The 15,437-nt window shown below is 39.1% G+C and overlaps 1 protein-coding gene across 15 annotated transcripts in view; it reads left to right on the top strand.

Annotated features, from left to right (window-relative positions):
* Positions 1-15,437, top strand: part of IKZF1 (IKAROS family zinc finger 1) — a 128,843-nt gene that overhangs the window by 88,262 nt on the left and 25,144 nt on the right. For 6 of the 15 annotated variants that reach the window (XM_075921679.1, XM_075921681.1, XM_075921680.1 and 3 more), the window contains 2 exons: positions 5,991-6,251; positions 14,327-14,494. In XM_075921679.1, coding sequence (XP_075777794.1) covers positions 5,991-6,251; positions 14,327-14,494 — 429 coding nt within the window. Of the gene's footprint in view, positions 1-3,046; positions 3,107-5,990; positions 6,252-14,326; positions 14,495-15,437 lie in introns of all 15 variants that reach the window. The other 9 variants (XM_075921684.1, XM_075921678.1, XM_075921677.1 and 6 more) reach the window with 2 other exon arrangements.

The following is a 15,437-nucleotide window of genomic DNA, read 5'->3' as shown; positions in this document are numbered from 1 at the left end:
GTGCTAGATTTTCAAATCTATTTAGGTACAAAGATGCAGATAGGTGCCTAATTTCCATTGAATAATTCTCCCTAACTCTCCCAAATAGTTTTGAATTAATGGCCCATAAGACCCTTTGATTTTCAGTGACTCTTTAGGCTCCTAGACTCCTAAGTCACCTAGGGTTTCTTGAAAAGTTTACCTTGTATTTTTAGGCTAGAGTCAAGCTGTTGTAAGAATTGATGCACAAACACCCAGAGAGAAGATAGTATAGAAAAAAGCAGTTCCTTTTCCTAGCCAAAAAAAAAAGTAGCTTTCTATATTTGTGTGTTGCATAAAGAGTCTTGAGATAGACTAGAAACTAGTGTGTGGTAAAAGAGGTGTTTACTGAATTGAGACAGTCACAGTATATAAAGAGCAGGATTTACTGTTTCACTAGAAGTCAGTTAAGCTCTCTGACAAATGTCCTGTTTATCTCACCTGACAGTATTTCAGCAAAGGCTTTTTCATTGTTCAATCAGAATGCTTTTTGCCTCAGATTTCTGCCTATTAAATTAGACCGCATCTCATGAATATCGAGTCAAGATTTCTGAGTCGGTTCCTTATAAAGCAAGTAGCTTGCACAGTAAGGATGCTTAGTGCTGAGGCACTGTGCCTGTTGTGATTCTGTAGCTTCATGGCTTGGATGGGGGAAGAGAAGGAGAGAAATAAATGAAGGAGGAGGGTAAGGGTGATGTTTCCTTTCCCTTTCTGTGACAGAACACTCTACTCAACTGCCAAATCCTCTACCAGCCAATTAGAACATTCTGCTTCCCAAGCAACCCATTGTGGTTTCTCCCACTTCTTCCCAGCTGTCAGATCTTTATGACAAAGCCCCTCAATTCTCACTCCATCTTGCTTTGCTCCTCCCAGGAGATCATGGGGATGAGTTAGGAACTTGAATATCTTTGAGTATCTTGGCCCAAATCCTTTCCTCGAGGAGCCAAAAATAACCCAGCCTCTCTCTCAGCTCCTTCTTCACTGTAACAGTATGAAATGGTGTCTGTGTAGCGAAAGCCATGATTTCCTTCTCCAAACCAACAAGAATCCTGAACAGCACTCTGCACGCACACACACCAAGAAATACAAATCAGAACCCTATCATCTGACAGACTTAATACTTACTATGCTGTAGATACATGTTAGTCGTGGTAAGGCACTGCACAGGAAGTTGGGTCTGTAACTTCTGCCGCTAGCTTCCTGGATTTCTGCAGAACTCTGGTGCAGCAGACTAGAAATCTTGCAGCAACATCTTTTCCATATAAAAATGGAGGCTTTACTGAAACACGTGTGACTAGTAGTAGAATAATCAGTGCATTAGCCTTGCTCATATATTTTGATTTTAAACAGAATTTTAAACTTTATTCGAGTTTCCAATGTACAGCAGACTGATATTACCTTCCTGTATTGTGGAAATAGTCAGGGTTAGGCAGATGAAGGATTTGGTATGTGGTTAGGATACAGAGGGGCTTTGGACACATGAGAAATCATGAGAGGAAGCTGGAGGATTGTAGGAGATGTACATTAGATAGATGGCTCTCATAATATAATGATCTCTTAAAAATCTCCTGCAATTGGCTTTCGGCATTCATCACATAATTAATTCGAAGACTTGGTAACTCAGTCTCATTGGGACCAATATATGCATTCATCACAATGAACGTGGCTTATGATTTAACCTCCTGTGTATCTGTAGCCTGATTCACCACCACATTAGTCCAGTGTTTTGGTGGTGTAATTCAGTGGCATTGCATCAATGTAAAAATGAAGTATCACTGTGATGAATCAAGCCCAACTGTTCAGGAGCTTTCAAGATTGTCTCTAACCAAATTTAAGCATATTTTAATTAAAAGAGTAATGGCTTTACTGAATTAGAAGGGCTAGGTCTTCATAATAATAATAATAATAATAATAACAACAGATTTTATATATATAGTGTCTTATTTGTACAGTAGGCAAATAATATTTTGTTGTTTGGAAAATACAAAGTATCAGGTATTTATTGCTGCATCAGTAAATCTGAAATCTGAAATCCTGCTCCCTAAAAGACTTGTCAGAACCTCTATAGACTGGAAGGAGATCATACAAGTCTCTTCTTCCACCTGAAACCGAAAATGTTGATACCTAACCTAATCCAAGTATAAAGTTTTAGACAAAACTTTATATCTGCAAGTTATTGCTGATGCCACGCCCTGATCACGATTACAGTTACAAAAATGTACTTGAATACATTTCAGCTAATTATCTTTTCTTCCTTCCATCATGTTAAACATGTTTCCATTTCCACTGGTTTTATTCCCATTTCCTGCGGTGCTATAGCCAGGCTCCTTTTGAGAACTTTACTGCTCCTTACCTCCATGGCTATTTTTGATAATTAAAAATATGGTCCAGTTAGAGCATGACATGCTGGTGTCACCCTTTAAGTGTAATCTAATGCACCATGTATACAAGCCCTCAATTAACTGCACTGGGCTAACAGAAGTGGAAAAAAAAGCAGCCAAATCACATTTTTGTCACTAAAGCAAATAGAGATGATTGCATAGATACAAGGAACAGCTCTCTAAAGAAAAAACAGTTGGATTAGGCCTCTAAAATATAGTTCCCTTGAAGACAAAAGCAGAGGCTTGCAAAGGGGCTCGCAGACTTACACATTCCTCTCCTTCCAAAGATTTTCCCTTGAAAATTCTATTCACAGCTCCTTTTGGCTTCAGTGGGAATTTTACCTGCAGAAACTGGCCCTATCTAGGAAGGAAGAATTGAGAGAATTGTTGGGCTCTCACAAAACATCATAAAACTTACGGAACTCTGGGAAAACAGAATGTTTCATAGGGAAATTACTATGCATATACACGAGCATTCTCCTCCTAGCTATCATTCTGCTGACCTTGCTTTATATTGCATCTTTTCTGTGCTATGTCTGCCTCTCTTTTAGGTAAGCAACATCTTTTGTAATAATAAATTCATCTTCTTTTACTTTTACTGCTAGCAATACCACAACCCAGCATTCTGTTTGCCTTCTCTGTTGCAGCTACATATGGGGCTGAAGGCTTTAGAGATTTTCACGCAATAATTCCCAAATCTTTTTCCCGTAAGTATACAGTGTGCTGTCAATTCACTGAAGGGCATGTCCATCTGGCACTTTTATTTTTTTCGTCACTTCAGTGCTCAGTAATTTACATTTGTCTGCATTTAATTACAAGAGCTACATAAGGACATAAACAATCTAATCCTTTTTTGTTATCCCCACATTAAGTTTTTCTCTTAATGAATATAAATGTTTTGAAAGTCACATTTGGCTGGGTCTGCTAAAACAGAAGTATTAGTAATTTTTGATAAATAAGACTAACTTGTTCAATAATTTATTTCTACAAGTGAGAAAGACAGGCTGATGCAAGATTGGCTGGAAACTATCATGTGACAAGGCAGTACATTTCTATTAACCAACCAGGTTACATTTTCAAATGTGTGCTTTCTGACTGCCACTGAATTTAGAGAAAATTACTAATCACTTCTGATTAGCCAGCCATGTAGTATATAAAAATGTCATGCTTTTTTTTAAATTGCTAAGAGATTAATAGTATTTTTTTTCTGGAACTCTGAATTATTCTCCTCTTTAGGAAGGAAGCTGGAGAGGAACTTGTCCCAGGCTTAGGTTGCATAGAAATACTTTATCTTAAAAACACATTAAAATATCTAGATTGACCCTATGGACCTATAGAAGAAGTTCAGCCCCCCCAATGTTAACACTAACCTTCTTTGTCCTCAACTTTTATCCTATAGCAATGCGTATATTGGGCCAAATTCTAACATCAATTACATCTGTGCAATTCCACTGGATCATTTGATTTTTGTGTGATTGTTGGGTGTAATAGAGGTAAGAGTTTGATGAACCGATTTCATATTTAGAAGAACATCCAGACCTACTATATCCCTTATGGACCTTGGTTTAATATATGTCAATATTGCATCATCTTTTATGTTGCTGATCAATATAAAATCATTGTTACTACAATGGAAGAAAATCTTAGGTCTGGACTGGATGAAAATAGGTATGTGCTAAGACAATAATTTATATCCCAGTCTTGCCGGGATATTCGCATGGCGCCAACACTAGCATTGTTTCGGCGTCAGGCTAAAGCCATCCTTTTTACTCATACTTTTACTGGGGTTTGAGTCTATATGTGTATGTTCCTCTTCTCGATGTTTTTTAGGAGCTTTTATGTCCCTCTGGGGGCTCTTATTTTAAATTTTTATATATATTTGTATTGTGTTTAAAAAATGTTGTAAGCCATCTCGAATATTTTAAATAATAGAGAGGTGGGGTAAAAATATTTAAATAAATATAAATAAATAAATTTGTCATTGTTCTGATTTTGCTGATAAAAATGAAAGTTTTTTGGGGGAAAAACTTCAATTGTAACAATCATTTTCAATTAGAAAAGACTGTTTTTCAACAATAAAAATGGAAAAATGTTGACCAGCTGTAATATAAAGGAGACGGATGGAAAGGTAATATAATACAACCCCTGTGAAGGCATAGACTGAATAATGGAATTATCATAATTGACAATAGGCCTCCCATAGTTGGTTAATTCTCAAAGGTTTCAGGTCTTTGCTGTGTTCACACAGGATAACAGTCACCTATGCAGCAGCTATGAAAGGCAATTATCACATACAAAATTTTTACCATATAGTTTATTCATATTTGAAAGAGAAAAATTAATTGATGTAATTCAACTAGTAGTACCATTTTACCTATATTACTTGACTAATTATACAGCATCATATGCATTAAAAAGGGACTTCAGGAAAAAGCAAATTTTCTGATGCGGTCCTTTTAAAGGTGTCTAATACCGGCTCCATTCTCTCATCTACTCAGACTGCTTAAGAAATAAAATGCCTATTTAAGTATAATGTGGGGGTATTTTAGATAGCTCTATTCAACCACTAGTTTATTCAACACTAGTTCATCCAGTTCCTTTATTCAGTCTAAACCATTCTCCAGTTCCCTCCTGCTGACTTGACCCTCTTCCCATCACTTGTCCGTGTTTCCTGAGGCTTTGACCTATAACCCAGTAACCTCCAGTCATGCCATCCCAAGTGCATGAGTTCTGCTCCTTTTACTTCAACCACAATTCCAACCCCAGAAATCTCACCCTCTTCCTTCTCGCTCTTTGGCTGTGGTCTACTCCACAGTGCATACTCCCACAGTAGATATAACCTACATAAATAGTGTAGCTGAAGTCAACTGTTGGTGTTTACTGTTGGTGTTTTCAACATTGTAAGGTCAACAGGGGCTGCTCTCCCTCAACTCTGGCTCCTCTTCTCATCCTGGTGGAGTATGGGAGTTGACAGGAGAGCACTCAGAAGTTGATTTATCGTATCTAAGCAGACATAAGTCGACCTCTGGTGAATCGATCGCTGCAGCTTCGATCCACTGTCTCGTGTAAGCAAGCCCTAAGTCCTCTTCCCTTCCCACTGCCATGCTTTCTCCTTTTATATTGACAAATCAATCAATATGTGAATTCAACAGCAGTGCAACCCTCGGTCTCATCCTACTCTTAGGAAATGATGTCCTGGTAAGGCTGTCACTGGAGAACGTCAAATGTATTTTTAATGACACCCATTGTCTTTGATGGGTACTTATTTTCACTATTTGGTGTCAGACAAACTCAAACAATATGAATTCATTATTAGTCTCCTACCAGTTCATTTGGATTGACAATGCAGATGTTACTACTACAAAAATATGAAAGACTTTATCAGCTTGGTTACTGGTATCCATTGCCCATTATTCCATATGTCACTGAACTCACTTCGTTGCACATAAAAATGTCTCCATATAAGTTGCTTCTGTGCTAAGGTATATTGTACATTCTCTTTAGAAGTTTTCTCCTTTGATTTGATTGTTTCTTTGCCACCTATGTTTATTTTGTAACAAAACTGAGTGGCATCCTGTATTTTTTTTTCAGCCAGTAATATTAAAATAGAGACTCAGAGTGATGAAGAGAATGGGCGTGCCTGTGAAATGAATGGGGAAGAATGTGCAGAGGATTTACGAATGCTTGATGCCTCTGGAGAGAAAATGAATGGCTCACACAATGGCCCAGGCAGCAAAGCTATGTCAGGAGTTGGAGGCATTCGACTTCCTAACGGAAAGCTAAAATGTGATATCTGTGGGATAATTTGCATCGGTCCCAATGTGCTCATGGTTCACAAACGAAGCCACACTGGTAAGGCCTGGCATAGTTTTTCCTTTAGGGCCAAGAATTGGCCACATAAATAGGAAAAGATTTATTTTGTGAGTGTTAGAACCATGTTCCCTTTTATAATAACATTGCTGCTTCCTTAAGCATTTGAAACTGTGTTACTGAGCCGTTCCATTCTGAATTTGAAATGAAGCAAGATTCCTCCTAAAGTTAATTGGCTCCAACCCAGAGAGTCCTAAATTGAAAAGGAACCCATGATTTAAGGTTACAGCTCTAATGTGCTATTGTATAACTCAGTGATACTTGACTATCCATTCGGGGCGGCACGGAGACTGTAAGCAGGCTTCTGGGGGGGGGGGTCTGCGAAGCAAGGGTGGCATTAGACTTCTTGGGGCCCAGAGAAAAACCTGAAACCCCATCACATAGGGCTAAAGCCTAAGTAATTTAACTTTGAGAGCCCCCTGTGGTGTAAGGTCTACGAGGTGATTGCCCTGCTTTCTACTCCTTAATGCTGGTCCTTGCTTTTATGTGCAGAAAAACCACTGTGGCACAGATGGGCATGCAGCTTTGATAACATTTTGGGGGAGGGTCTCAGAAAGAAATGGTTGAGACCCCTTTGTATAACCACAATGAGACATACATAAATATATCATTTATTCCTTTATACCATCAACAATAGTAAATTATCCTAGTTACATTGATTCCAAAGGCATTCCATTGGCATGGTTTTTTTTAATGAAGACAAAATTACATGAACATTTTTTGAATTGTTTTGCACTATTAAGAAAATATTGTTCTCATATTTCCTTCACTGCATAAAGATCATGTTATTCAAATGTCACAAATTAATTAAATTGCAAATCTAAGAATCTTTTTTCATAATTTCTGTAAACAACCATAATTGATTTCATGGCAAACACTTTACAGAATAAAAGCCCATTTTAATGATCATCTGAAACTCCTCAGCAGGACTTCAAAGAGTCATGGAAGGAAGTTGTTTTTTCACATATGGTAGCTTTTCATTATCACGATGCTGCAGCTCTTCTCTTTGGATTCTCTTGTTCTAATGAGCCTCATAGAACATAGGAACTAATGATCATAACACCACATAGTAAGGCCTAAAAACATGATCCTGCCATTGACTGTGCCTGAGGATGGGTCACTCTGAACTTAGTGCTGAAACTTGTCACAGGCATAGGGCTGAGCTGTATATAGCCAGTTGCAGGATCAGAGCCTAAAATTGTAGCCCAGATTGTTGGGTATGAAAGGGAAGAATTCACCTAGAGTTTCCATTTGTTGTTTTTCCGACAAAATTTGAGGAACGTCCACACTGCAATTGTGTTCTTCCACAAGAAAATCGAGAAAACATTTGTTGTTTTTCCGGCATTGGTAATCCTCATTCTACGAGGAAGAAGCCCTTTTGTGAAAAAGCTCTTTCACAGAAAGGCATGTGTGGATGGGGAAGAGAGAATTATTTCGGAAGAAGAGGAAAAAAAAAAAAGCACAGGTGCCCTGGTGGCCATTCCGTCCATTGCAATCACAGCTTACGTGGGAGAGAGTGTCCATTCAGTCTGTACTCTCTCTTTCAAAAAGCAGAATGCTTTTTCTGTGCACTTTTGCAGTGTGGATGCTCTCTTTCGGAAGAAGTTTTTTCGGAAGATCTCTTCCAGAAAAGCTTCTTCCGAAAGAATCCTGTAGTCTAGATGAAGCCCTAGAGTCATTCAGGAGCAGGCTAAATAAAATAGTTATGGGTTTTAATGTAGAGACCAGTAATGCACTAACTGGTGAAGATGCATGAAATGACCCAGAACAACCTTTCCAACTCTGGTGTTTATCATTTTAAATGCAACTGCCCAAGCTACAATAACAGAACATTGAGTAGTGATAAGCAATGATCATGGTGATGTTTAGAAATCTTTTTCAAAATACCATGTATCCTTCATGAGAAAAGCAGATATTTTGCATCTTTATTGAAAAACGCAATGAAAAGTTATTGAAAGTGTGATACTGCTATGTACTTGAGAGCTATAGTAAAGGGTTTGGTGGTTTTTCTTTCATTGAATGTTAGTGTACTTCTTTGAAAGCTGATAAAATGTCCACAAGAGTTCTTTTGACAGGCCCAGTTGGCTCAACATATAATGGTATAAAGATAATAGAGTTGCATGAATTGAAATAGACTTAATATGGAAACTCTTGTTTAGCCAGAGAGTTATTTTTAGGAAGATATAATAATATGCAAGAAGCTGTGTTTTTGGTCAGCCCAAAGCTTCTGGCTGTAGTATTAAGCTACTTGCATGATGAAGCTAATTTATTATTTGCAAAAAGTCTGATACAATGAACAGGGAGGAAAGATACTTCCATGTTTGAAAAACAAAACAGACAAAGAAAAGAAAACAAAAAGCCCTCTAAAAGTGTTTCAGAGCTTCTCAGACCTGTGAATGAATCCTGGGTAAAATTCCTGCTTGTCCATAGAGGTAGAATGAGGCCCTAAGTCTTCAGAACAGAGTTTCAGCAATACTTGCATTGAACTTGGCCAAGTGAACCTCTTTTGGGTCAGGGGCTTCTGACTCAGAGAAAACTCAGTCGGGGACCGCATACAAGTGAGAAACAAACAACAACAAAACAAAAAAACCTCACTGATATGGCCCCTGACTAAGGAGAATGACACTCCCCCTATTCCCCTTGCACACCAGAACCTAGGAGGGCCTAGGTAGTAGATTCTCTGTGCTCCAGCCCCATGGTGCGGTTTCAGGAGGGCTGGAGTGCCAGCACAGGCTCCCCAGTGCCTGGGGGGGGGGGGAGTCCTGAGCCTTGGGGGTCACATCCAGGCAAGCCAGGGGCCACATCCAGCCCCGGGCCTAACATTCCCCACCACTGAACTAGGCCTTGTATAGTCCCTCTGCAAATTTCTGTGATGATCACAGAAGAGGGGTGGTAACAATACCTAGAGGGGTCAAGTTGTGTGTGTTCCAGTGTGGTTGCATGGCAGGATTTGGGGATGAGGGGAGGTGGAGACCCCTTATCTCTCTAGCATTTCCTCACAGAAGAGAGATTTCTCTCATAGAAGTTTCTGTAAAGCAGAGATGTTCATGGAGATGATACTAATGGCAGTGGTGAATAATTTACATGGGGGCATACCTGGACACAACTCTCCCTATCTCCATATACCAAAGAGTGGTAAGCAGTTCTGGGTGGACTGTATGCAACATCTTTCAAAATGGCATAGCAGAATCCACTTGTGAACATTCCTCACTCTCGGTACCCATGGAAGTATACCCTGAGCCCAAATTTCCTCTGCTTTGAAGCAGGTGGAGTCATTTATATCTGCGCAGAGTGAGTATAAAATGTTACTAACCTAGACTGACAAATTTGTACTCACTTTTTAGCACAGGTGTAAATGGATACACAACATGAAGAGCGATGGAGCATTAGGCCCAAGACCTTCAAGAAGTCCTAGTGAAGTGTTGGTCCTCTTCACAGCAACCTTTAGGATTATTAATTTGGCCCACAGGATGCAATTAAAGTATATAGCATGTAGAATGGTGCGGAAAACACCATGCATGCTTTAGTGCACTCATTAGAATCCACATCATTTTTTTATTATAAATGAAACCACAAGTCCTAAGTTAGGTTCCTTAATTGTCCTGTGAGCTTGTCTGATCAAGTCAGTGCTTTGAACAGGGTCTGATACTGAACTCCTTTTGTGAGAAAATCTTTGCTGAAGTCCATTGGAGCTCATCTTGTGCAGGGATTGGAGAAGGCGCTCAGGATCAGGATCAGCTATTCTAAATTAAAGGGATGTCAGAGGGAAATAGCAGTAACTGGTTCCCTTTCAGGTCTGTTGTGAAAATTAAAGTGGAAATGGGATACGCTATTAAAGACATTTAACTGACTATGCCGAAGCCCATTTCAATATGTGCCTGATGAGGGAATAAGCCTTGCAAATGAATTACTTTGCTGCTAATTCATGTAAAACCTGCATATACAGTGAAGGGCTCTTAAATAAATATTTGATAAATGAATAAAACCCTGGCACACTAAAACGCCAAAATATAATGACTGCCTGACCTGATAAAAAGACATAATTACATTTAATGAAAACACCTGCCAAGTGTAGATATGCAGAGTAGCACCTGATATTTTCTGCCCACTCCAGTCTGTGAGTAGCTATAAGACCCAGACTGCACACCAATATTGTTACCAGCTTCTCCTTATTGTACTAGAGGAATGCATTCATGACTATCTGGCCCCCAATCTGTTATCCGGTTGATGATATTCAGCCTATTGTTCCTTTCATGTTAAATTTTTCAGAAAGCACTTTTAAAATGAAAAAGGCATGCTTACTGATTCTCAGACCTCTGAGCATGGGATCCATTAGCCAAAGTCACCAATAGCCTTCTGCTATTGATCATTTGAAGAATTCATACACATTCTCCAGTAAGCAGGTAGGGTGGTATATTTTCACCTGTCAGGACCTGAGTGCACTAATGCACCATATTAGGAGCCATCAGATATAGTGATGGCTGTGTGCATCTGACACCTAGCTATAGGGGGACACTTAGCTAAAATCACTAATGGAGAGGGCTCTGGCCATCTCAACATCGTCCTTATTTTTCCAGCTTATGAAAATAACATATATGGCTTGATGTTGAAGGTTGCTTGAGCATCCACAATACTCATTGAAGCCAAACGGAGATGCTAGTGTTCCACACCTTTCAGAATAATCCCCATAATATCATGTGATTGGCAGAATGTTTTGGAGAGGACTTGTTGCAGGTCAAGATTGACATGCTTTGAGGGTCCTGTGTATCTGGTTTGTGTCAGTGGTTAAAGCAGTGATTTTCAACCTGTGGCTGCAGACCCCGAGGGTCTGCAAACTATGTCTAAGAGGTCCATAAAAGCTTGTCATTACCATATAGCACCTGTTTTCAACCTGAAGTCCACCAACTATATCTAAAATTTATAATGGGGTCTGCACTTCCATTTGAAATTTTTAGGGGTCCACAAATGAAAAAAAAATTGAAAACCATTGTGGACCCCTAAAATTTTCAAATGGCAATGTGGACCTCTAAAAATAGTCCACCTACACATGTGAATGTGTATGTGAGTGCACTTGCAATAAGAAATGTTTTAGTAGGGATGAAAAACATGCAAGTAAGGAGGATGTGATAAACTTTGCTCAAGGGGGATTGAAATTCATCTCTATGTTAAGACCTAGCTAGGGCCACTGACACTTAAGAGGAAATTAAATAGTGCCTAGACAGGAAATCAATAAAACAGTTAAACCAGATTTCTCATATAAAAAGACAAAATTTACTTTCTGCGAACTAGTGTCTTTCATTCTGTGTGAGGTTCTCATGGCCAGTGGTATTCCTAGATAGATCCTGGACTGACTTGCCATTCTTGTTGAAGGTTATTTGGTCCATTAGGTCCCATAGTGAGTACATGCTTTTACATCCCCATAGCTGTAGAGTGGACAGTTTGGGTAGTGGGAGCAAATTTACATGGATGGACTCTCTTTTAGTGCAGAGGTATTTTCAGTTGTTGCAATACAGTGACTGAAGTATTCGTTCCCTAATAAATGCTCTTATTGTGAATTATATAGCATTAGAGAGTACACAGCTTTTCAGTCTTACTCTGCATGCCTCTCCCTGCATGCTTTTATCATCCTTATTTTTTCTTCTTTTGCTTCTCAAAGTAAAGCTAATTGAAATGATGACAGAAAAGCTGCTTAGTAAGAATTAACTGTTTCCTCTGTATTTGTGATGGTCAATGTGAACTGGCTTCTCAGTTACTGTTTCACTCCACCCTCAAAAATATCTCTTCTATTAATTGCTACAGAGATGTAGAGAGTACAAACGAGAGGCAGACTCCATTAACCACTCAGATCTTTGCAACCCATATTGTAAATAACCTCTTCTCAAATGATCATTTTGTACAACCCTGGGGCTTGTTCATCAGACTTCAGTAGAGCTGCACCATTTTACACTAGCCAAGAGAATCTGTTTCTTTTTTGGGAACCAGATCTTCAATGGTATTTAGGCACCAAACTCTCATTAATTCCAACAGGAGTTTAAGTGCCTAAATAATATGTGGGCCGTGATGAAGACAGGAACACGTTTCCTAAAACGGGAGATTCAGACTTTCCTGAGGACATTTGGTCAAATGCTCCTTTTCACAGAATAGTTTCCCATTAGCACAGTTTTGAATGTTAAGGAATCTGACCCTGATTATAGAGATCACCCAAGCAAAGGATTCTTCATAGATCAGAGTGAGCTTCGCTTCTATCTGTTTGTTGCTGAGCTATCTAGCCATATTATGCAGTAGCGAGAATGGTTATAGCTTGTTTTTGTATGCTTTCACACACAAGCTAGGTATTTCTAAATGTGCAAGATAAGAAGAGATGTTCATATGGGTTGGGGGGAAAAGGAAGTATTTACTGATTAGATTTTGTTAAACATGTATTATTCTTTTGCATTGTACATATCTTTACTAAAAAAAAGATCAATTTTATCAGTAAAACATTAGCTGAGTTTAAATTATTTTAGTTTTCCTTTAGGACAAACAAATGTGAGAAAATTAGTTTCAAAGGTTGGCTTGATGACACACTCTGGGATTTCTTATGGCTAACAGGAATGATAGAAGGATTTGGGGAAGATGATACACATGATTCCTTTTTTATGTAAATTGTCGCATTTGGTGCAACTTTAAACACATATGCCACTTTGCAGAAATTTTAAAATATCAGGTACCTCAAAAGAGCATAGCAATTTCAAAAAGCAATACGAAAAAGCCAAAACCCCAAACAAAAGGCTGTGTCTAGACTGGCCAGTTTTTCTGGAAAATCAGCCACTTTTCCAGAAAAACTTGCCAGCTGTCTACACTGGCTGCTTGAATTTCCGCAAAAGCACTGACTTCCTACTGTAAGAAATCAGTGCTTCTTGTGGAAATACTATTCTGCTCCCGTTCAGGCAAAAGTTCCTTTTGCGCAAAGCTTTTGCGCAAAAGAGCCAGTGTAGACAGCTCAGATTTGTTTTCCGCAAAAAAGCCCCAATGGTGAAAATGGCGATAGGGGCTTTTTTGAGGACGCGTCTAGATTGGCACGGACGCTTTTCCGCACAAAGTGCTTTTGCGGAAAACCATCCGTCCCAATCTAGATGCTCTGTTCCGAAAATGCTTTTAATGGAAAACTTTTCTGTTAAAAGCATTTCCGGAAAATCATGCCAATCTAGATGCAGCCTAAAGCTATATTTACATCTTTGGTTTGGCATTCTCACTTTCTCCCTTGATAAAGTGTACCAATTTAGACAAATGACTGTGCTTCCTTAAATGGTTGGATTTTTTTTATCTGAAGTGGAGAAAAGCACAGCACATTAATATAACTCTTATGTTCATATCCTGTCTAGGGGAGGTCAGGACTTTTGTATGGAAGGTGCTGGGTTTCCTTTACACTGTCTTAACTTCTCATTTTATTTTTCTCTCTCTTTTTTCTGTCTCTTTCCTGATTTGGCTGCTTAGGGACAGACAGGTAATGGAGAAGAAATTGAAAGGGAAAATACAGGGAAAATGTAAATGAAAAGAAGTTATTATAACTGTTATAATGAAGTGCCTTTCATTTAAATATAAGAATGTAACGCTGAAATGAACTTGTGATCCTGAAATGCATTTTTAATGAGTTTCCTTTTTATTTTGCTGCTTCAGTGGCATATTTTAAAGACCCTTTGAAAAAAGCCACATTAAAAACCCCACCAAATGCCACAACATGCAAAATTGGATATTGGTTTATTCCAAAACTGCTGATCAGGAAGAGTGGCTCTTCAACACAAAATGTTGCAGTCACTTTATTTAAATGAGTTTGAATTTGCATTGTGATGTGCCATTCTGATTTAGAAAAAAAAAATTAGATTTTCAGATCAAATTGACCCAGCCAGTGAAGCGTTAAGAAACTGGCAGGTTTAGTCTGAAAGCCTCATGTTATATCAAACCTGCAGCCGGTGGAAGTCATAGAGCACCAGTGAGAAAACAACTTTCTCACTGAAATCTTTCTCTTGTTCCTATGTAAGATTTTTGTTCTCACATATTTCTCCTTTTCCTTGTAGGGGAACGCCCTTTCCACTGCAGTCAGTGTGGAGCCTCGTTTACTCAGAAAGGCAATCTCCTCCGCCACATAAAGTTGCATTCGGGCGAAAAACCCTTCAAATGTCACTTGTGCAACTATGCCTGCCGACGCAGGGATGCCCTCACGGGCCACCTGAGGACTCATTCTGGTAAGTAACCACATCCAAGCACTTTTTGGACAAAGTTTGCTTACTTCCTGGTCAGGGCGAGGTGTAATGTTCATGCTCACTGCCACTAAGTCTGCAAAGACTGCTTAGGTTAGGGTGCAAGTGGTCTCATTTCAGGCTTAACCAGCTTGGGATATAAACAAAAAGTGATTAGCTGCAAACGTTGAACAGTGAGAAAGCCTCGTCACAATTCTATTTATTTTAGCAACCCCAAATAATCATCTTTTCTTTATTTCTTGGCCCCAGGCTGGTTGGAAATTTCCATGTTGGGTTCTGATGTTTCAACCCTTAGGGGAACAACCCCTTTAATGGGACTACTTGCATGAATAAGGATTGCATCTGAGGCTATGTTTAGTCCAGAGTTTTCTCGGAAAAATGGCCATTTTTCCAACAAAACTTGTTATGTCCACACTGCAAGTGCATTCTTTCGACAGTAAATCGAAAGAACAGAGGGCTTTTTGAGCAATTGGTAACCCTCATTCTATGAGGAAGAAGCCTTTTGCGAAAGCGTTCTTTTACAAAAATGTGTGTGTGGATGGGGAAGAGCGAGGTTTTTTCGGAAGAAGAGGAAAGAGGAAAAAGCGCAGGTGCCCTGGTGGCCATTCCATTCACAACAATCACTGCTTACATGCGAGAGAGCGTCTGATGCTATCTTTCAAAAAAGATCACTTTTTCTATGCGCTGTTGCAGTGTGAACGCTCTATTTCGAAAAAGTTTTTTCAGAAGATCTCTTCCAAAAAAGCTTTTTGCGCAAGAAGCCTGTAGTCTAGATGTAGTCAGAGTGAAATGTACCGTGGTGTAGAGGCTGCTTGAGGCCTCTGGACCAGTTAAATCCCACTTAATCCCTCAAATGAAGGTATGAGTAATGCACAGGTTTAATGTTGGGTCTGAATATGAGATTATTTCCACCCATTGTGGACAACAC

The sequence above is a fragment of the Pelodiscus sinensis genome, chromosome 2, assembly GCF_049634645.1.
Source record: "Pelodiscus sinensis isolate JC-2024 chromosome 2, ASM4963464v1, whole genome shotgun sequence".
NCBI lineage: Eukaryota > Metazoa > Chordata > Testudines > Trionychidae > Pelodiscus > Pelodiscus sinensis.
Note: the sequence above shows the minus strand (reverse complement) of the source record. Positions and strands in the feature narration are given on the sequence as shown.